Below are 22,871 nucleotides of genomic sequence, written 5' to 3'. Positions count from 1 at the left end.
CACCATTGTTATGACAGTCCAACCTGCAGGATCGTGGCATAACGTGCAGATTCTGAGAGACACTGTCATCCCTGCAGGTCATCTTCTTTAATAATTCTGTAACGAAGGTTAAAAAAGGCAACAGAATAACCAGTTTCTATATAAAATATAAGCTGTATATTTAATAAAATATAAGATGTTGGCTTCATTCCCCTTTATCAAAATAAAGTGAAAGTTTCATCATTTTTAAGCCTGTTGTTATTAACCTGGTTGTTGTAATATCACACTGTGACCACCAGATGTCAGTAAACGCGCCTGAATGCTCTCACTGTGCTGTCGGCTCTCCGACGCCGGGGGGCGCTCCCTCCCCTGATCCTTCTCGGGGGTCTGATGGCAGGATGGCGGAGGCAGGGGGACCGGAGTCCGCCGCGGCCCGGTGCCCGGACGAGTCATCGGACAGCGAGCCAGAGCAAGAGCCCGGAACTCCGCAGAAACTCATTCGAAAAGTGTCCACATCCGGCCAGATCCGCAGCAAGGTAAAGAAGCGTTAGAATTCCGGCGTTTATTCCCGCACATTTTCCGTGGTCCGTGTCGGTTTTCATTCAGCGGGGGTGGGCCACACACAGCCTCGATCCTTTTCCTCGGACAGAACGTCAGATACTAAAATCTCTGTTTCTCATTTCCTTCCTTGGGGGACTAATTAAATCTAATGTCCTCTATCAAATAAGACGCGTTCCGAATGCATGGGACCGCTTTTTAATACGGCATACAGTAGGCACGCCAGACATCATTTGTTTTTATTGTAATTCATCTTTTTCAACCGGTTTGCCCCCTCTCCCCACGTCCTCTTCCTCCGCTAGTCACTGCAATCGGCGGTAGAGAGCAGTGCAAAGCATTTAAAGACAGTGGCATTTTATTGAAATCTGTGGTGCTTGGTGAATGTGCATTATTCCGAATTGAAGAGTGATTGTGAGTGAACTTCAAACTACTAAAATCCTCTTTTGGATTGTGCGTGTATTTTCAAATTAACAGTGTAACTTAAAATCTCACTGATTTTTAACGGAGTTTGGAATTGGTACATCAAGCTGACCATTGTGGGGTAAGGGCCACAGCTGCTGCACCAACAATCCCGGTAAATGACAGTACGTAAGGTAGATTTAACAAGCTCTTACTTTTAGTAGATGTTCGGGTTGAAACACATACAAGAAACACTGTTTAACGTTAGAAGCCCCGATTTTTTATTTGTATTTAGCTATAATGTGTAGCTCCTAGCTAACTGATTAAAATTAGAACCGGGATCAGCCCGGGATCTGAGACGGAGTCAGATCTTTGGCCTCGGAGAAAACGTAACCCGGACGCGGTTAATAAATATAACACGGTGTCGGGGGGGGGAGTGTTGCACGGACAGAAACCGGTAATTAAAGGCTAGGCTAACCAGGCTAACTCCTGCTAATCGGAGGGTCTTAGGCCCGGTGAAAAGCCCCGCCGTTTCCCACCGCTGTTTCACCCCCACCAAAGGAGGGCTGCACTCTGTGGGTGATGGCCGAGTACAGGTGGTAGGTAGGTGGAGGGTTAAAAGCGGTTCAAAAGCTTGGCGTGCTCGTTGGCTGTGTTTCGGTGTTAGCATGACGGTCCGCTCCATCGGACATAACGGTCCCCGGTGATCACACGGGTTTAGCGTTAAAGTGTCCGCTCTGAACGCTCAGTTACACGTTAATTACAGAGACTGTGACCGAGAGACACGGTCAGTGCGGTTCAATGACGTGTTTCTGACAGGTAAAAGGTGTTTTTACCGGAGGATCATCATTGTGGTGGTCAACCGTATGCTGCCTTTATGGTCGCGCCAAAAGCTCGGAAAAAAACTTTCATCGTTTTTCTGTTGTTATAACAGCGGAATCAACACATAAGATCGATTTTATCCGCTGACCCGTCTTCAGGTCTGTCCAAAACCCAGAGAGATCCAGTTCAGCCATGCATATGTCAAAGAAAAGCACATAATGCTCTTGTTTGAGAGGCTGAAACATTTTGTCATCATCTTTGTATGAAAAAAGGATTTAAACAATTAATCGATTATAAAAAAAAAGACATTTATCTGTTGATTGACTAACCAGTAAGCTAAGCATTTCAGTAAGATCTGTAGTAATTAACAATTATTTCACAAAATGAAAAGTTAAAATGAGCTCCACATTTACACATGAATACACCAGTAATAATAACAAATAATTCTAGTGCATTTTGAATGTATTGTTACTGAAAGCTGATGACAGGCAGTTTTTGAATGTCAGACTGTTGCACCTGTGTGCAGTTCAGGATTTACCTCCATCTCTTTACAGCAATACACACAGTTTATCATCAGTTTCATCATTTATAAGGTACAATATAAATTCTGCAGCCTGTTAAGCTGCAGTCTGACAGCACGGTAAGTGTTTTAAGAATTTTAATTCCTGTTTGTTCACATGTTGACCTGAAATGATCGGTCGATTAATTGATCAACAGTAAATTCTCCCTGTGTCAAACATTCAGTTGCACTCTGTTTTCTGTCACATTAAACTGAATCTCTTTGGGCTTTTGACTGTTGGTCAGCTCGGACTGTGAAAATCAAAGGTATTTTTCACTATTTTATGTCATTTTAGAGATGAAATGATTGACTTTTTATATATATATAATTGCATATGATGTTACAATATTGTAAAAAAGGAAAATTGAAAATCCTCACATTGTTGAAACTGGAATTGTTACTAGATAAATGACTTAAAGTTTTAGTTGATTTATTTTTCTCACACTTGTAAATCACTTAATGAATCAACTAACTGCTTGAGAACTAAAAATAATTGGAAAAGTTTTGTACACAGCTGCCTTTTCTGAGCTGAGTGTTAAATAACAGTCATAGTTTGATTTCACGTGGTGAGTGTTGGTGTGTCCGTCGGGCCCTGGAGGCAGCGGCAGCCGGGTTCACACTGACGTGGATGTTTTGAGTCACAGGAAGAGACTTTGGCTCTGAGCCTCTCGGTTTCTATTTAAAGCTGCTGTTTGGGAGATTTCACAGTCTGAGTCAAAAACATGAAAAATGAGTCATGTGGGAAATGAGGAGATATTTCTGATCAGGAGGAAACTCAACCAGAAAACACGGTGTGTTCAAGGCCCAGTTTTTTTTTCTTCAGTAAGTTCTTTGGCCAGACTGACAGTTTATGTGGGAAAAAATTTAAGCAGATTTCCAAATGTTTCCATTAACTAGCTGTTAAATTAATGCTGAATGTGTGAGTTAAAGTACAGTTCATTACATCAGTGTAATTGATATGACTATGATAAAAAAAAAAAAACTAAGACCTTTCTAAATCTGTGTAACTGTAAAGTTTTAAAGATCAAACGGACAAAACTCTTAACAAAACCACCTTTGGCTCACACTGTTAACATTAACTACAGCTGAGTACATTCATCAGCAACAGCTGTCAAGTTTACGGTTTGTTAATAATTAAAGTTGCAGCTCCTGTGAGATGATGAATGCTCTCGTTCTTTTGATTTCAGTTTAAAAATGATTAATTCCTGAAAACCACTTGAAATATCAGAAGTAAAATGAACTAAATGTACTTCAGTGACGTTCGTTATTAACTTTATTAAGTAAAACTGAAATAAAGGCGCACATCTGCTAATTAATCCCAAATTCTTTCAGTTGTGTGTGTGTGTTTGTGTGTGTGTGTGTGTGTGTGTGTGTGTGTGTGTGTGTTTGACCTGCAGCGGTTAAAATGAATGTGTCCCCTGTGTTCCTGTTGATGTTTATCTGTAGTGAAGTCCCCCTCCGTCTGTATCAGAGCTGTGACTCTGTGAATGGCTGCTTGTGTCAGACCTCGTCACACGAGTGTTACACACTCGCCTCTGTCCAGGAAACGATTGGAAGAAATCTGCAGATTATTTCTCACCTGACTCCTGTGAAACAGAGGCTTTGTTCACTGCAGCACGAGCTCTGCGGCAGGCCGACGACACCACAGGGTTTCATTTTACAGCTTTCAGAGTCCAGAAAGGTCTGAGCCCAGCGACCTGTAAAGGACAGTACAGAAAGATCAGTTTGCTCTGAAGAACAAGGTTCCCCTAAAATCCAGATGCAAACTGTACCGCTGCTGTTAGCTCTATACTGGTTCACAATGGTTCTAAACTGGTTCATGTTAATTATAAACTGGTTTCTGTTGGTTATAAACTGGTTGAGTGCTGTGGCTCTTAAATCCTCTGTGTGTTTCAGACTGTGTTGAAGGAGGGAAACCTGATGAAACAAACCAACTCATTCCAGCGCTGGAAGAGACGATACTTCAAACTGAGAGGGAGGACCCTGTACTACGCTCAGACCGCCAAGGTGACTGACCCTCACACCACAGCATCACATATATAGAAGAACCTGGAAAGTACAATACAGTTGAACAGGTTAAATGTTGCCTGTGACGTGAATGTTAAAAGCGTGTTTCTCGTCTCTGTGTCTCCAGTCGATAATCTTTGATGAAGTGGATCTGACTGACGCCAGCGTCGCTGAGTCGAGCACCAAGAACGTCAACAACAGCTTCACTGTGAGTTGAGCTTTAGCGTAAAACAGGAAACAGGAGCAGTGGTTCACTTCAGAAAGCAGCTTTTAGGACCCTGAGGTTCTTACTCTTCTTACCCCCGTGGGTCATTTTCAGAGCAAAAACAGTCCTGTGTTAAAACCTCACAGGTGTGTTGGTGTGGGCAGGTTGGTTCAGGTACAGGTGCGACATGAAACACAATCCAGGATGTCCAGTTTGAGAAATAAAAAAGGAAAGCCTCTGCTAACCTGTTCATGAAATATCAGCTGCTGTGGAGTTTTCAGAGTTTGTCACTGAAACTCACAGTGTGAGTCGCTGAGACAACAAACATGATTAGTGTGTTTCTTTCATCATAAAACAAACAAAACATGGAGCCACTCAATAACAGCTCCACAAGACTATGGAGCCGCTAATGATTATTTTCATCACCGATTCATCTGCCAATCATTTTCTCAATTGATTAATATGTCACACGTGAGAGACCAACAAACATTTAGCGCTAATGTGATTAATCGATTATGGAAATGGTTGCAGATGAATTTTTTGTCAGTCAGTATCACCGAGTAAAACGCACTCCAGCAAGCAAACAGTCAAAGCTCGCTGATGGGAGCGTCTTATTTTGGTGAACTATGTCACTTCCTGTCAATTATGAGGCTGCTTTGATGTGTATTTATAGAGACCGGGGGCTGTGTAACAGCAGGGTGGGGCTGTGTGTGTGTGTGTGTGTGTGTGTAACGGTCGGCTTGTGTCAGACTGTGTACATGTGACTGAGTGTATTTATGGCAAACTGAGTGTGTGTGACACTTTCACCAGCTTCTCATAAAATACAGCTGCAAGCGTGTGTGTGTGTGTGTGTGTTAACTAGTGCACAGTCTTCGTCTCCATTGGTCCTCAGGATCCCCCTCCTTTCTTCCATCGGGGGAGGGTAGGTGTGGGGTCGGGAGCTGGGAGGGGGGGGGGGGGTGTCGGCATGACAACAGACAGGAAGTAGCTTGAGTCATACGAGAGGATATGGGAGGGGCTACGGAAAAGAGAGAGAGAGAGAGAGAGAGAGAGAGAGGGGCAGTAACAAAGCAGCAAATGAACGACCACCATCACATCAGAAGAAGACCAGAACCGGGTCTACTTTGGATCTGAGCTCCCTGGATCAGGACTCTAAGCTGGGCAGCGTGTCTTGGACTGGGTTTTAAAGTGGATTCTTTTGTGATGAGTCCAGACCTGGACCAGGTTTGAACCCTCCGGAGTTGGTGTTGGGTGTTCAGGACTCAGACTGAGGTCTGAGGAAAGTTTTCAGACACGGTAAGGCTGCCGATCAGACTGTTTTGCTGTGGTTATGTGGCGTGTGATGCGGACCGACGTCAGTCAGAAGGTCAAAGGTCGCCTGTGTTTCTGACGTCATAAATGCGTCATGTAAACACAACTGCCGATTGTTCGGAGTCGTCTCTCAGATTTCACTGAATGTTGTTATACTGAAGATTAAGCTGCTGTTAAAACGTAACTGAGTGGTGGCCAGAGCTGTGACGGCTCCAGTCAACAAAAAAAAAAAAAACCAAACACAAACCACGTAACCACAGCAAAACTTTAAATACGCAGTGATCACATTTTATCTCAGACGGACTGAACTCAGAATAAGAGAGCTTCATATTAGCTGCTAATCAGTGTGAAAACCTGTGAAGGTGTCGTTTAAATCTTACCGTTACCTGCACTTACACCAAGGCTGCTGAGAATTCTTCATTGTGATTGGCTGGAAGCTGTGGATCGATTTAGAAATCGGACAGCATAACCACACGTCTGGTCTGAGGAATCCATTGCTTGTCCTCAGAGTTGCTTTAACTACAGTGACTGGGACATTTGTAAAGACTCTTATAAAGACATTGATGAATTTACTGATGTAAACTGTTCTTGTGTTACCTTCTGTGAGAATATGATTATTCCTACTAAAAGATTAAGGCCTACTCCACTAACAAACCTTGGATGTCTGAGACTGTTAAGTCCAGTCTACAGAAGGAGACGCTGTCCTTCAGTCAGGGAGGGGCTTCTGAAATAGATTCAGCAGAAAGGGAGGTGAAAGTGGAAATCCTGAGGGCTAAACAAAACTATTAAACTGGCTGAGAGGAGCTCAGCTTTGTCTGGCATTGAAACAGGCATACAGCAAAGCAAGAACAGAACCCACACTGCTATGGATGGCTTCAGGTCAGACAGTGACATGAGCAGTTTGACTTCACAGATGAAGATGAGGAACTTAGATGTAGACTTAAAGACAATCAGTGTTTTCGCTGCCCTCACCTCCCTGAGCTTGCCAGGGAAACAGCGTGGCCTTCACCCTATGAAGTTTGCCTATAGGGCACACAGAGGAGCTGAGGATGCTTGTTAGCTCAGCTGTTTAAACAGCTAGAGGGGAACAAATTCCATGTTATATTGCTCTTTATTGGTTTTAGCCATGAGGCCGATGGAGTATTTTGGGCTCAGTCACAATCTCGTGGTTTGGATGATGGACTTTTTTTAACAAACACAGCTTAAAGGGTAAAAGTGAGCTTTTATCAGATTCATTATGTTCTTCTGCTGGCTCGCCCCGGGGCTGTGTACCCTCTCCCTTACTTTATAAACTGTACGCAAACATGAAACTGGGCTGGATGAAAATATGACTCTATTACATTAGGAATATGTTAATTAGTGTACAACTTACATCAGTGTCTTCATTTTTGGCCCACCAACAGTCCAAAGATATTTCACTGAAAAAAAGGAGTAGGAATCAGTAAATATTAGTAAAAATCACTAAAATGATTAATAATTAAATGAATTTTAATCTTTCCAGCTCTACATTTGTCTGTACTGTAAAGCTGATGCTGTCTGTAAATTTTAAAAGGCAGAAAGTTGAGGAGCATCACAGAATATATAACTTAACGTTCTTCATATCACTGAGGAACCAAATGAAAACATAAAATGTACTGCGCAGGACTTCCAGGACCTCAGATGGTTCCTTTAAACCCAAAAACAGCTGCTGTTGTTTATTTTTAACATCTCAGACATGTGGTCAGTGTGGATGGCGGAGTGAAACGGAAACCAGAGAGAATGGCAGGACGAGACGTCAGAGCAGAATGAAGGTAGAGAGGAAGCAGAGGTTTGGAAGGAAGGAAGGAAGGAAACATGTCGGGAATGATGGGGAGAGAGTGTGTTACTGTGTGTGTTACACTGTTAGAGTTGTACTCACACAGTGATTATTTCAGGATGATGAGTACCCCACACACACGCCTCTGTCCTCAGTGAAACCATCTGTTTGGTCTTCAGACCGTCACATGCTGATCCCAGTTCAGGTTTCAGATGAAGCTCTTTAAATATTTGCTCATTATTTCCAGTCACACCAGTTCAGACGGCGCCCCGCTCGTCTGTCTGTTCGTGTCTGCGGGTTTGATGTGATGGTAGCCGCGGGCTGAGCGTTCTGACAGAAAGACTCCAGGTTCACTCCGACAGAGTCCAAACAGAGTAGACGGTGTGCGATAGATAAGCAGAGCAGCTGAGGGGTCTGTGGGAGGCTGCGACAGTGGAAACAGACCTGTGTTGGTAACTGTAAGTTAAGATCAGAAAGTTTTGTTAACAGTTGTATTGAAGAAGAAGGACGGTAACGGTCCAAAGTCCAAAAGCTGCAGCTTTGTTACTAACTTGCTGCGCCACGACTGCCGCAAATGTTAATTTGTAAACATTAATGTTGTAAACATTTTAAGATTAAAAATTACAGAAACTTCTGACCTGTGCAGCGTAGAACACATTCAAAGTACAATCTACACTGTATACTCTTAAAACATTAAATTAAAACACAGGGACACCTGTCCACAGCATTTGACATGAAAGAACTGACTTCTGTTGCTGGCCTGCGTTAACTCGCTCAACAAATCTGATGCTGCAGCAGCTCTCAGTTGTTCTTCAGAGGCCAGCAGCTCCTGAACACCCTCTCCCTACATACCATGCTCATGGACATATCTTTTTCTGCCATCAAATAGATTATTGGACTTTATTTATTATTGTTGTTTAACTTATATTATCAGTGGGTCAAAATTCTTATTACAGTTAATTATTAATATGAATAGTAAACCCCCATCCCCAACCCACCACCCCACAAACTGTGTTTTGTACCTTAATTCCTCTAAATGACACAGATAACAGAACAGATAACAACAAACCTCTGAAACATTTACCTCAGTTCCACCAACAGCTTAGCTACCCCATGAACTGCTCCTCCCAGTGGATGTGATGGTCTTCTGAAGGAGCAACACAAATGAAAGAAGAGTTCATTTATGGAAATATCAGGATAACTGATGTCACTGCAATGCAAAAGAAAACTTTAATCTTTTTATTTCAACAAATGGTTTCAAAGTATTTCAATACATTTCAGACAAATATATCCACAGATTACGTTAAGACATGCAATTCATTTGCAACAAACAATTACTGAGAATATTTAATTTAATAGTAAATGTTCTCAGTTGGGCCTACTTTGACATCCAGGTATTGCTGCCACAGTAAGAACGGCCGATTAATTAAAACGTTGGACTCGTTAAACGAACAACAGGACGATGTTTGTTGTTTAAAAAAGAAAAAAAAAGTCCGCAAACTAAGTAGAAACAGTATTTGGCGATATATCTCACATACACCTACCCTACGCTAACGTTAGCGATAGTTAGCTGTTTGAATTTAACGTTAACGTTAGACCTTCCGTGAGGCCTCGTGGCGCCTGCGTAATTAGCAAACTTAACGTTACTGGATGACACCGGCTGCACATGCGCGCTCATTCAGCTAAAACTTTAAGCGATGTAAATAGTTACTTACATGTGTTGCGTGTTGTCTGTAGCCCTCAAACACTCCACACAAAGCCGGAAAAAATGGCACCGGTCCGCTACACGTGACAACGAGAAAAGGTCTCGTTCATCGGCTGCTGCACGTGGGCGGGTCGTGACCTGGTCGTGACCCGGACGTGACGTTTTACTTTGGACATAAACCCTTAAATGGAGTTTTGTACAAACAATTTACTGTGAAGTTCAGTAAAATCAATTTTATAATAGATAATAATAAGTTACCTAAACATTTACACTTTTTACTTATGTGTAACTTAAATTAATTTTTTAAAGAAAAGGGAAATTAATTTATTGGAGAAAATATACTTTTAAAAAAATAAATTCCTATAGACAGCAGCATTGAAGGACTTTTTACAGTGTGGCATCATGGTGGAGTTTCCCTCAGATGGATGATTTCAGCTCCCCAAAGGTTCTGAACACGTCACGCTATTAGATCCTTAAAAACACCAGAAAATAGTTCTCATACCTAACTGTGTAATGGAGACGCTTTTCAGACTGGATCTGATAAATCTCCTCATACCGGATAATATTTTGTCCTAGAATGGAAACGTAGAGTGTGTCAGATAAACGCAGAGGCTTTTAATCCAACACATGAATCACAGCTGTTAAGGACTCAGTAAACAGTTTAATTTCTCTTTTTTTCAGTTTTCTTCGGTTTGAGCACATTAACACCGACTCAGTGTGAAACAGAAAGTTTGTGCATGTTTGGAGCTGAGACATCATTTGTCTTTTTTTGAAGTGAAAAGTCGTACGTCAGCGTTTGCCAAACGTCCCTCGTCCACGCTGCAGCCTGAGACCACTCTTTTCAGATTTATCTTCTCTGGAGAGTTTCTGAAAATTTAAGGAATTTAAACTGGAAAAACACAAAATGCTGGTACCAGTTAGATCCGCGACGCCAGGGGTTTAACAGAAACTGAAAGAAAGCAGGAGACAGACACTGTTGAATTCACCTTACAATGGACCAGGACAAAGTGTGTGATGTAATAGTCTTATGTCATTAAATTGTCATCACTGATGCATTAATTTAATGTTACAAAGCTTATTTTTTAAGATCTTTATGTTTGCAAAAAATCTAACTTTGTAAAGTAAGTGCAGCTGTCAGAGAAATACAGTGAAGTAAAAGTACAATATCTCCCTCTGAAGTGTAGTAGGGTAGAAGTAGAAAGTGGCGTGAACAGAAGAGATTAAACTGAAGTACAGAAATTTCAAATATGCCCTTAATTACAGTACTTGAGTAAATGTACTTAGTTTCCGGCACTGAGCTGTTCAAACATATTTTTTTAATACTGAACTAAAACAGACTTCTGATGTTTGTGTTACCAAAAACACCGTCACTGAGCAGAAAACTGGAAGTCACTTATTATTACGGGTCTCATGTGTATGAAGAATGTGTGTGTGTGTGTGTGTGTGTGTGTGTGTGTGTGTGTGTGTGTGTGTGTGTGTGTGTGTGTGTGTGTGTGAGGTTGTATTTTCCAGAAGCGGACTTCAGCTTCCTGTTCAGCTGCTCCACAATGAACCTTCTGTTCCCACACCGACAGAAATAGACACACACATGAGAAAGACTTATCTTGTGTTTAAGCTGCTATGTGTGCACACACACACAGACACACACTTCTGCTGTGTGCTGGTTTTATTCCAGTCATATAATCAGAATAATTCTGAGGCTCTCCTCACATCGCACTGGTAAAATGAGGGGTAAATACTGGAGGTTAATCTCCTTGTCTGTCTCTTTACCTGTCTCTCTGACAAACCTGTCTGTCTACCTGTGTGTGTGCGTGTGTAGGTCATCACCCCCTGTAGACGTGTGATTCTTTGTGCGGACAACAGGAAGGAGATGGAGGAGTGGATGGCAGCTCTGCGCAGCGTTCAGAACAGACAAAACTATGAGGTCTGTCTGTGTGTATGTCTGTGTCACCAGTATGACCAGCAGCATGAGCCCCAGTGTCAGGTGCTGACTGTTTGTATCCCTCCCAGTCTACCCAGTACAGCATGGACCACTTCAGTGGGATGCACAACTGGTACGCCTGCTCTCACGCCAGACCGACGTACTGTAACGTCTGCAGAGAGGCTCTGTCAGGAGTCACATCACATGGCCTGTCCTGTGAAGGTACACACACACACACACACATCCACGGATAGTCATTTAGTACTGGCAGTGACTTACATGTTATCAGTGTCCTGAGTCAGTCTCTGTGTGTCCCCTCTGTGTGTCCCCTCTGTGTGTGCGTTACAGTGTGTAAGTTTAAGGCCCATAAACGCTGTGCAGTCAGAGCCACCAACAACTGTAAATGGACCACACTGGCTTCTATTGGGAAGGACATTATCGAGGACGAGGACGGGGTGAGACTCACAGATGCACACAGTATTCTCCTGTAGTTTGGCAGCGTCATTAAATGCCTCACCTGACCCCCTGACCTCTGACCTCTCCTCAGGTGTCGATGCCTCATCAGTGGTTAGAGGGGAATCTCCCGGTCTCAGCTAAATGCAACGTCTGTGATAAAACGTGCGGCAGCGTCCTCCGTCTGCAGGACTGGCGGTGTCTCTGGTGTAAAGCCATGGTGAGACAGACATTTTACAGAGACTGTACTGACATCTGACCTGACCTGCACTGTTTTTACTCACCACTCTGTTTCTCTGGTTAACAGCTGCACAGTTCTCACTGCCAGTTTAATTGTTTAGTTGTTTGGTTTGTAATCCCATCCAAGTTCACTCAGGCTGTCCCTCTGTCCTGCAGGTGCACTCCGGCTGTAAGGAGCAGCTGTCCTCTAAGTGTCCTCTGGGTCAGTGCAAAGTGTCCGTCATCCCTCCGACAGCGCTCAACAGCATTGACTCTGACGGTGGGAACCTTAAGAACATATCATGTTGTGCTGGTTCTGTTCAAACGCGTCGTCTAACACCTGAGTATCTCACCTCACTGTGTACCTGCTGTGTCTTCAGGTTTCTGGAAGGCATCGTGTCCTCCATCATGCACCAGTCCTCTGCTGGTGTTTGTCAATTCTAAAAGCGGAGACAATCAAGGCGTTAAGTTCCTGCGACGCTTCAAACAGCTGCTGAACCCCGCACAGGTGTTCGACCTGATGAACGGAGGACCACACCTGGGGTGAGACTCACAGGCGTGGACAGTGGGTGTGTGTGTGTAATGTCTTTCATATGAACCGGTATATGTGGAAACATTAAATCTGTCTCTCTGTCAGGCTGCGGTTATTCCAGAAGTTTGATACGTTCAGGATCCTGGTGTGTGGAGGAGACGGGAGCGTCGGATGGGTTTTGTCAGAGATCGATGCCCTTATGCTGCACAAACAGGTATACGCATGCTGGTCTTTCAGTAACACCGCCCCCTGCTGCTCCATGAAGATCCTGGTGTCCATTAGTAATCATTTTTCTTAATCCTAATTGAGGACCTGGTCAGAGTCTGGATCACTGTAGTGGAAAGAAACAGACTGATTTAGATCAGATCTTTGCTGTGAGGCAACTCAGGCGGTCAGATCTGAACACATGTTGATAAGATTCAGTGTGACTTCACTTCCTGAGGACATCATTATCTCTGCAAAGTGCATATCATGTGACTCATTATTACTGTAGCGTGTGAAATGAAGCATTGTTGTTAATCTTCTTGTTGTGTTTCTGTTTCAGTGTCAGCTGGGTGTTCTTCCTCTGGGGACTGGGAATGATCTGGCCCGGGTACTGGGCTGGGGTTCAGCCTGCGACGATGACACTCAGCTGCCTCAGATACTGGAAAAACTGGAGAGAGCTAGCACCAAGATGTTAGACAGGTAACATGATGTCAGACAGGTAACATGATGTCAGACAGGTGACTGGCACAGTAGAGCCAGATATTTCCCTCAGGAGCTGGTGGAGACACTGCCAGAGGAACATGTGAACATGTGTTTAACTGTTGACACACTAACATTAGGTTTCCTCCCCTTCTGCTGCAGATGGAGCATCATGGTCTACGAGACCAAGTTTCCACGGCAACACTCTGCCTCCACCGTCACCGAGGACTGCAGTGATGACTCCGAGGTAACAGGAAATGACATCACTTCCCGCTTTTTTTTACCCACTTCAGAGTGCAGTGAAGATGGTGAAAAGGTCACAGGGTCACACACCTGTCTGACCTCAAGAGTTTGTTTGCACCTGTAACATGGACCAGTTTGTTTAAGAGTCTCAGTTTATAAAATCTTTTAAAAACTTAGACAAGGTAAAAAGTCTCTTACAGACGGTACTCACCTTGTTTTTTGTGTCCTCTGATCCAGGTTCAGCAGATTCTGACATATGAGGACTCAGTGGCTGCTCACCTGTCCAAGATCCTGACCTCAGACCAGCACTCCGTCGTCATCTCCTCCGCTAAGTACGACTGACGGACCGTTATAGTTGTCCTCCTCGTGCTGCTCATAGGATCAGCTCTAGTTTGTGAAGTGACCCCTGTTATATCTGTGTGTGTGTGTGTGTTTATATATTCAGGGTTCTGTGTGAGACGGTGAAGGACTTTGTGGCTCGTGTTGGTAAGGCTTACGAGAAGAACACAGAGAGCTCAGAGGAGTCAGAGGCCATGGCCAAGAAGGTACAGCAATCATCTATATTTATTTATTTATTTATATATTCTGATGAGTCCTGTTTCTGATGAGTCGTGTTTCAGTTGCTTTTTGATGAGTCGCGTTCCTGTTTCTGACGAGTCACCTTTTTTCTGTCTCAGTGCGGAGTCTTGAAGGAGAAACTGGACTCTCTGTTGAAGACTCTGAACGAGGAGTCTCAGGCCTCCACCGTCCTCCCCCCGGCCCCCCCGCCCACCATCGCTGAGGAGCAGGAGGAGGTCGATGGAGTCGTATTGCCTCCCCCCGTCCATCATCCGCCTCCACCTCCTCCTCACGCCCCGCCCAGCTCTGCTCCGTGCTCCCCACGCACCAACGCCACCTCCTCCTCCTCATCTGCAGCCGCCATCTTTAAACCCAGAGAGCAGCTGATGCTGAGAGCCAACAGTCTGAAGAAAGCCATCAGACAGATCATCGAGCACACAGAGAAAGGTGCGACAGAGGTCTTCACATGTAGTTTTATGGGACAGGTCGCTTTATTTTAGGGTGTGGCCATTAAACCCTGTTCTGTGTGTTCTCCAGCTGTAGACGAGCAGAACGCTCAGACTCAGCAGCAGCAGGTTTTCTCTCTGAGTCGAGCTGAGGAGGACGAGGGTCTGGTGGAAGAGGAAGAGGAAGAGGAGCTGGAGGACGATAAGATGTCTCTGCAGTCGTCCTACAGCGCCAAACACCGCAACACACGCAGAGGTGGGGGAACACTGCTACGACCACGAAGATCTGCTGCCTGTACTGTACATAAAAAAAACCTGTCTGTCTCTAACTGTCCGCCTGTCTGTCTCTTCAGTAAGTAAGACGCCCTGTGAGAAGCTGATCAGTAAAGGCAGTCTGTCACTGGGCAGCTCTGCGTCACTTCCTGTCCAGACAGGAAGCAGGGAGAACATGCCCATGCTTAACGCAAAGATCCTCTATCCTGGTAAGAATAATGCTGAGCCCTAATGTTAAGCTTGTGGTGCTGTAGTGGCACATCAGCAGCCTGATGTCGATCTGTGTGTGTGCAGGTCTCAGAGCAGGTATCTCAGGCTCGCTGTCCAGCAGCTCTGTGATCAGTCGACTGTTGGTGAACGCCGACCCGTTCAGCTGCGACCCTGATAATATGTGAGTCTGTCTCTGAGCCTGTTCAGCTCTGAATCAATCAATCTTTTTTTTTTTTTTTTTTTCAGTTAAAACTCCAAACTAACCTGAGTGTGTGTGTGTGTGCGTGTGTGTGTGTGACTGTAGGGACTGCTATACTGAGAAATGTGTGATGAACAACTACTTTGGTATCGGACTGGACGCTAAAATCTCTCTGGACTTCAACAACAAGAGAGATGAACATCCAGAGAAATGCAGGAGTCGGACTAAGAACATGATGTGGTACGGAGTACTGGGAACCAAAGAGCTGCTGCACAGAACCTACAAGAACCTGGAACAGAGAGTTTTACTGGAGGTGAGATAACAGTCAGGACACACGTGCTGAGTCAGCCTCAGAGTTATTCCCTGATGTTTTCATGTTGTTATGAAAATAGAGATCAGGAAGAAAAGATCAGCGATCAGTTCCAGTGCAGACCTTGTAGCTGCCGTCCTCACATCCAGAGCTGTCACTTTAAAAAAAAAAAAAAAAAAGGCAGCAGACGTCTTATCTTTATCCACAACTGACTTGGTGTAATGTGTGTGTGTGTGTGTGTGCGTGTGTGCAGTGTGATGGGCGTCCCATCCCTCTCCCCAGCCTGCAGGGTATTGCAGTGTTGAACATCCCGAGTTACGCTGGAGGAACCAACTTCTGGGGAGGAACCAAAGAGGACGATGTAAGAACTCAGCCCGTGTCTCTGTCATCCTCCTCTGTCTCTGTCTGTTCACTGGACAGTGTCAGGTGATCGGTGATGTCATGACCTCACCTGTCTCTCTCTCTCTCTCTCGGTCAGACATTCACTGCTCCGTCCTTTGATGATAAGATTCTGGAGGTGGTGGCCGTGTTCGGCAGCATGCAGATGGCTGTGTCCCGAGTCATCAACCTGCAGCACCACCGCATCGCACAGGTACATCTACCTGTCTGGTCTGTCTGTCTGTCTGTCTGTCTGTCTACCCCTGTCTGTCCATCCAGTGATCTGACCGTACCCCTCCGTTCTCTCTGTCTCAGTGTCGGATGGTGAAGATCACCATTCTTGGAGACGAAGGTGTCCCGGTTCAGGTGGACGGGGAGGCGTGGATCCAGCCGCCAGGTTACATCAAGATTATCCACAAGAACCGAACCCAGACCCTGACGAGAGACCGAGTGAGTACTACAGCCAAGGTTTGGTTCCGCTCTGAAGTTCCTCAGCCAAATGTCATTTACATTGACTGGCCATTTTTTTGTCTACTCTTACTGATGTGCACCTGTTAATGTAACATCCTCATAGTGATTCAGTTCCATGACACAGTAGTGGTTTTCATTATTTTGTGTGTTTCAGGCCTTTGAGAGCACCCTGAAGTCGTGGGAGGACAAACAGAAGTGCGAGTTTCCCCGGACTCCCCCCCCTCAGCCCCCACAGCCCCCCCTCTCCTCCCAGCCAGAGATCGTCTCTGAGGAAGAGGCCTCGCTCGTCAGCGAGTTCGGTCAGGCAGCAGGAGCGCTCATACACAGGTGAACACAGGGTTAATGTCGGGGGGGGATTATAAGAAACCTGTAATGTGGGATGAATGTTTAAATTTAAAGTCTTGTTTTGATGTTTCAGTATTCGTGAGGTTGCTCAGTCTCACCACAGTTTGGAACAGGAACTGGCTCATGCTGTCAACGCCAGCTCAAAGGCCATGGACGTTGTCTACGCCAACTCCAAGAGCTCCGGGGTATGAGACAAACAATTATGGGCTTTGCTGTCCTGCCCTGGTCTCTACTGACCCGTCCTGGTCTCTGCTTTTCTGTCCATGCTGTTGCTTGTACTTTACGTGTCCTCCTGATAAAATCCTGGTGTTGCTGAGCTGTACGAAGTGATGGTTTCTGTCTGTGTCTGTGTTCAGGCTCTGAGCTGCAGTGTGGTGGTTCACATGGTCAGTAACGTCAAAGCTTTACTCAGTGAGACGGAACTGCTCCTGGCCGGAAAGATGTCCATGGTAACTGTCTCTAGTTTATCTGAACTGCTCTGAACTCTTTTTCCCAGACCTGTCAGATTATTTGAAATTGTGTCTCTCTAAAGTCTTTATGTCCTTGTCCCTGGTCTGTGTGTCTGCAGCAGTTGGATCCTCCTCAGCAGGAGCAGTTGAATGCGGCTCTGAACTCTGTGGCTCAGCAGCTCCGTCGGCTGACTGATGTTCCCTGGTTGTGTCCCGTCATCGACCCCTCAGACCACGAGGTAACGAGCGTCAAATCACATCAGAAGTTATCTCACGGCACCTTTCATACGGAGCAGTTTCAGATGTGTAACAAAGTTCGGATCTGATCTGTCACCAATGTGAGAGAAGTAAAAGACATACCCAGGTAACAGGAAAGGCGTCAGCGCTGCCTCCAGCACTGATCCTGTCCCTGATAAAATCTCAGATCGTGTTCTTCCAGCAGAACCCAGGAGCTCAGGACTATTTGTTTTGTTTCTAAGTGTAAGACCCAACACACATCGTGTTCTGGAGTTAGCTGTAAACTCTGAGCGCTGCAGCTAGGTGGCGCTACAACACAAAGCAACAAGAGGGAGCTGAGCCGGTCTGTCTGAGTTCAGCTCAACGCAACCATGGCTGACAGTTCTGGTCTCTCTGCCTCTCTCCGTGTCTCCCTGTGTCTCTGCCTGTGTCCCCCTCTCTCTCTGCGTGTCTCTCTGCCTGTGTCCCTCTCTCTGTGCCTCCCTGTCTCTCTGCCTGCGTCCCTCTCTCTCGGCCTGTCTCCCTGTCTTCAGGGTCCTCTGACGGACTTTTCAAAGCGCAGTCGGAGCGCCAAGTTTCGTCTCGTCCCAAAGTTCAAGAAGGACAAAAACAACAAGAACAAGGAGACCTGTGCGACTCTCTCACTGCCAGGTAAGCTCGCTCTCCCTCCCCCTCTCTCTCTGTGGTCTCTGGGTGTCCTTAGTTTCTCTATGGTGAGGTGTTTCCTGTCTGTCTGAATCACTTCCTGTTGGTGTCTCAGTTCACCAGTGGGGGACAGAGGAGGTGGGGGCGTGGCTGGACTTCCTGTGTCTCACTGAGTATAAGGACATCTTTATCGGACATGACGTCCGCGGAGCTGAACTCATCCACCTGGAGAGGAGGGACCTGAAGGTACCGCCGTCGGCTCTCAGCGTTAACCGCTGACTCACTCTGCTGCATGGAGGACAGACTGCATGCTGGACAGATGTTGGGCTGAAGGATGTGTCTCTGTCTTGTTGTCTGCTGTTTGATCATGGTGTGTGTGTGTGTGTGTGTCTGTGCGTTAGGACCTGGGGGTGACGAAGGTGGGTCATATGAAGAGGATCCTGCAGGGCATCAGAGAGCTGAACAGGAACAGCAGTGCCAGCGAGGCCTGACTGCTGCCAGGTCAGTCCATCTGCAGGATCTGTCTCCGCTGGTCCACGTTTTTTTTTTTATCACATGCATCCATGTTCATTTTATACCGACGGTCTCAGCAGAGTCCTGATCCTGCTCTCAGTTTACTCATCTGACTCCTTGTTGCTGTTTTAGAGACCACGGCCTACTCTCCCCCTACCTCTGCTGCTACCAACCACCTCATCCACCCGACCTGACCTCTGACCTCTGACGTCTGACCCTGAACCACAACCAGGTCCATGGCACCATACATGAAGACCCACTGTGACTGGACCGGGACCAGGACTTGTTTTGTCTGTGCAGAGCGCTGGTTCTCAAAAAACTGACCAGATCCCCTCGCCGTGTTTCCCCAGAGACCAGCTGGAGAAAGAAAGAACCAATCAGATGATCCACTCGTGCCTTGTCATCTCACCCACCGGCCAATCAGCATCCAGGATGTGAAGGGTGAGGGTGTAGGTCTTCGGCCTACAGACAATTAAAGGGCTGCACAAGAGCCATATGCAGATGGAGCTGAGACAACATGGCTGACAGATCAGATCAAAGTCTGCCATCTGTGGCCGGTCCACATCCGCACGAGTCACTGCACACTGTAAAAAATAATCTCCATCTTAACAGTTGGCTGCTGGTTCTTCTTGCTGAGCTGACCCACGAAAGCTAAAGGACTAAAACAGTAAAAATCTGCCTGAGAAGAAATGATCAGATCTTTAAAGGGACTGACCGTGTGAATCTTTTTGTTTTCGGTCACAGCTTTTGACAAAAGACTTTCTGCAAGAAGGCTGCAGTAAAATTAAAATCAAATTATCTTGAAACAAGTTAAACCAACACAGACGATTGCAGTCATGTTCAGCTACATGTTCGTTTAATGTCTGACTCCAGTGACAGAACGTAGGAGTCGGTAAAAGGACCCATTAATTGTTAAGCTGGAGATTTTTTGCAGTGTTGGCCCTAAAGCCCTCAGCAGTGACTCTAAGACTCCTGGACAGTTTGGCTGATTTCCTGCCCTCATTATAAAACTAAAAACTGACCCTGGATCAGTTTTTGGACACGTGGATGATGCTGGATTAGGGTTGAGGTCCAGGATTCTGGTGCATCACCCCATTGATCGCGAGTCTGACATGACTCCAAAAACAGACATGACTTTCCAGATATAAGCCACCACTGGGCCGGGTGGTTTTGGCTTTCTTTGATCTACCTGCCATCAGACTCTTTAACTCGGGCTCGCCTGACCAGCCGACCAATCAGAACATCCTCTGGTCCCTGACATGCGGGATCGGGATGCAGCAGAACCCTTTAAACTTTTAGCCATTTCAGCAGCTCAGAGACTTGAGAGGAACATTTACTAGAACTGTTTTACGTCCCCAGTCTGCCAAACGGGAACACAGTGACTTTATGAAACAAAGTGTGGAACACCTGAGGGGACGGACACCTGACAGCGTAGAGATTTTGTCCCTCCTGCTGTGCAGACGGAATGCAGGATCACAGAGAACAGACTGAAGGACTGACAGAGTTTCATACTAAAACATATTTATTTCTCCCGTAAAGCGCAGTTGATGTTCAGTTCAGTTCAGTTGGTGTTTATAAGAAACAGGATGTGGTAAAAATTGACGAGGGGACGTCAGGAGAGACGCTCCCGAGCCCATCAGGTGGTCGATGAAAACAAGCTGCGTTTCCTGTCTGATGATGTTTTACTGTTTCTGTCTCTCTCTCTCTCTCTCTCTCTCTCTCTTCCTCCTCCCTCTCTCTGTCTGTCTGTCTGTCTGTCTGTCTGTCTCTCTCTCTCTCTCTCTCTCTCTCTCTCTCTCTCTCTCTCTCTTCCTCCCTCTCTCTGTCTGTCTGTCTGCAGGTTTGTTATCTGGTGTTGATTTTATGTCTCAACTAGAAAAATTAGGAGTTTCCTTCAAACCAGCAGGGCCCAGGGTCCAGTGTCCAGGGTCCAGAACCGTTTCAGGGACCAAACAAACGTATTTTCATATTTTGACTTGTTGGTGTAGAAATCAGAGAAAACTCTTTTTCAGATTTGTTCTGTATATCAGTATATCAGAACCAGGTTTTCTGAGCTTTGGTGGACTGATCGCTCTCAGTCCAGTGACCTGATCTGGGTCTGACCTGGGGATTTCCTCGTGTTTTTAATAGCCTTAACTCCAGCTGATATAAGAAGCTGACGAAGTGGCCGACAGAACATTCAGCAGTGACGGTTAATAAATCGTTTTCTCAGCTCCTCCGGTTCGAGGTTTTGCTGCGTAAGTTTGACGCCGTTGTGGGTTTTTGACAGTTCAGATGTGTTTCAGATTTTTCTATTTTTTTTTTTTTTAAATGAAAAGTTAAGTGACATTTTCCTCGACTAAAAGCATCAGCTTAACCAAAACAAAAACCTGGACGCTGTGAAAAGTTAAATGCAGGGTTTCTGATCGTAGACGTGGTGGGCCATCCTGATCCGGTTCATGTACAGAACAGCCTAAAAACAAGCCACATTTATTAAATGTAAGATCATTTTGTGTTGTGTTTAATGTCACTACAGCGTATTGATTTTGATGGTAAGCCCCTGCCATGTGAATCAGGTTGTTTCGTGTTATGAAGCAGCCAGATCAAAACCTCAAATGTCAAAAAAGCCCTTTAATGTGCAAAGGAAGAGAATCTTTGCTGGACTGTGATGGATCCAGGTCTGTGTGAATCAGGGTCAAACCTGATCGGCAGTGACTTCGTGTTTACAGGAGAAAACTGAAACTTACAGTTGGACTCCGGTGATGTTGAGACAAAACCAAACTTTATTAAACGATGCCTTAAATCTCCCATCGATCACATATCTGGTAAAGTCAGACCTCAGCTTCACTCTGCTCACTCCGTTCAGTGTTAGATATGCAGGAAATATATTTAACAAAAGCAGTCGCTGCCTTCAGTCTCTGTGCCTCATGACTTAACCCTCACGGTCTTTCCTAAACTGCAAGACAAGACTCAGAAGGACTCTGATGTTTTGTTATTGAGCTGCTAACCGATGTTATCATGATTTCATTCAAGTGATTGCATTTCAGTTTTATTTATGCACACAACATAATGATGATACACGTTATAAAGCCCCAAAAGATTAGATACTTCATGAACTCGTACACGCGTTATCTGGATCATATCATGTGCTCGGAAGTTTGTCAGTTCTGTTATTTACTTGTCCATCCACCATCTTGATCTGTATCAAGTGTGTCTCTCGATCATGTCTGAACAAGTGAATAAGCTAAGCTCACATCATGGATCAAGGTTTGTTGCTGCAAATGTTGTGTCTTGCTTGCAGAAGACCTAAATCTTAAATCAAGACAAGACAGACGAGTTATTGTCGTGTTCTTTGTTGTGTCCCATGAGTTATCCTGCCGGTTTTCATCTAGTTTATGTGGATCAAGATATTGTTCTTACAAGGTTTGTATCTTGCTCACAGAAGATCCATATCTTGCCAAAGTTATCTAAAAAAAATGTCCTCAGGACCTTGAGGCTCAGTAAGAAGCTGATATTTTAGTTTTAGAAACTTTTCATGTCAAACAACTACGTGATCTTAACGTTGTTTCAGGGTCCTGAGATGCTAACGAATGTCACTGCAGCAGAAATGTCTGGTTAGACCTTTGTGACTTTGATCTAACCGGAGAGACCACGCAGGTGTTTGACAGGTGTGAAGTTATAACTCGTGGTGTGCTAACACTTGTTAGCCTCCCGTGGCAGTCTGCAGCAGTCAGACCATATTTACATTTTCTGACCAATAACAGATGTTTTGGTGAGAACAAATCAGTGACCGAGTGCCTTGCTCGAGGGCTGGGGTTCATCCTCTGCTGTTTGTCCTACATAATAAACACCCACAGTAAACCCGTGTTTCTACCATGAAGTGGTCGTTTGATCCATCCTGTGTATTTATTAGATAATTTATGCATTAACAACGATACTGTATGCGGTCATACCTCTGTTTGTACATACGCCCCCTGCAGGGCTGTCAGTGTAAATACATTGTGTCATGTATAGATAAACATCCAAACATCTGTAAGAAATAAAGTCGATGTCTCCACTGTACAAACAGCTTTTTCTTCCTTGCAGCTCTGTGGAGCTTTTCAGCCTCTTTTAGCTCCTAGTTTTGGTTGGATTTTGGACTAAGCAGCAGCTGAAAAGCCAGATTTTTCCCTCAGGAGTTGGTAGAGACCAAAAACAGAGCTAAAAGAGAGGAAATACTGGCCTTTGATTCATCACATAATGAAACAACGCCTTATAAATGCCTTTATTTAATCTTCAATTTACCCCTGAAAACACAACACTTAGATCAAATGTAATGATAATCGCAAAGCCTTCGTTAACTCAATATACCTTCATTTCAGAGCCCCTAATTAACAAAGTTCATTTTAAATCAAAGACTTTCCCCTTAATTACATATTAATTGTAAATATTTGACAGATCCATTAGTGATGATTTAAATTTACTTC

At 44.9% G+C, this 22,871-nt stretch overlaps 1 protein-coding gene across 3 annotated transcripts; it reads left to right on the top strand.

The window, feature by feature from the left end:
- Window positions 1-299: 299 nt before the first annotated feature.
- LOC121187057 (diacylglycerol kinase delta-like) lies at window positions 300-22,457 on the top strand. 3 transcript variants are annotated; one of them, XM_041046135.1, is made up of 30 exons: window positions 300-515; window positions 4,214-4,324; window positions 4,452-4,532; window positions 11,160-11,264; window positions 11,351-11,483; window positions 11,610-11,716; window positions 11,809-11,934; window positions 12,111-12,213; window positions 12,314-12,476; window positions 12,571-12,679; window positions 13,010-13,149; window positions 13,312-13,396; window positions 13,630-13,724; window positions 13,838-13,937; window positions 14,070-14,397; window positions 14,488-14,652; window positions 14,750-14,878; window positions 14,964-15,060; window positions 15,184-15,391; window positions 15,642-15,749; window positions 15,867-15,980; window positions 16,082-16,216; window positions 16,392-16,564; window positions 16,656-16,767; window positions 16,939-17,031; window positions 17,151-17,270; window positions 17,802-17,919; window positions 18,029-18,159; window positions 18,315-18,414; window positions 18,559-22,457. In XM_041046135.1, the coding sequence occupies exons 1-29, from the start codon at window positions 378-380 to the stop codon at window positions 18,402-18,404; spliced, it is 3,717 nt and encodes a 1,238-aa protein (XP_040902069.1). In that variant the 5' UTR covers window positions 300-377; the 3' UTR covers window positions 18,405-18,414; window positions 18,559-22,457. The 3 variants fall into 3 exon arrangements, with proteins under 3 accessions (XP_040902069.1, XP_040902068.1, XP_040902070.1); XM_041046134.1 differs by having other exon boundaries at window positions 16,082-16,234; XM_041046136.1 differs by lacking the exons at window positions 300-515; window positions 4,214-4,324; window positions 4,452-4,532 and adding an exon at window positions 5,519-5,825 and having other exon boundaries at window positions 16,082-16,234.
- The last annotated feature ends 414 nt before the right edge of the window (window positions 22,458-22,871 follow it).

Source organism: Toxotes jaculatrix, chromosome 9 (assembly GCF_017976425.1).
Source record: "Toxotes jaculatrix isolate fToxJac2 chromosome 9, fToxJac2.pri, whole genome shotgun sequence".
Taxonomy (NCBI): Eukaryota; Metazoa; Chordata; class Actinopteri; family Toxotidae; genus Toxotes; species Toxotes jaculatrix.
This window is presented reverse-complemented; position numbering and strand designations above follow the sequence as displayed.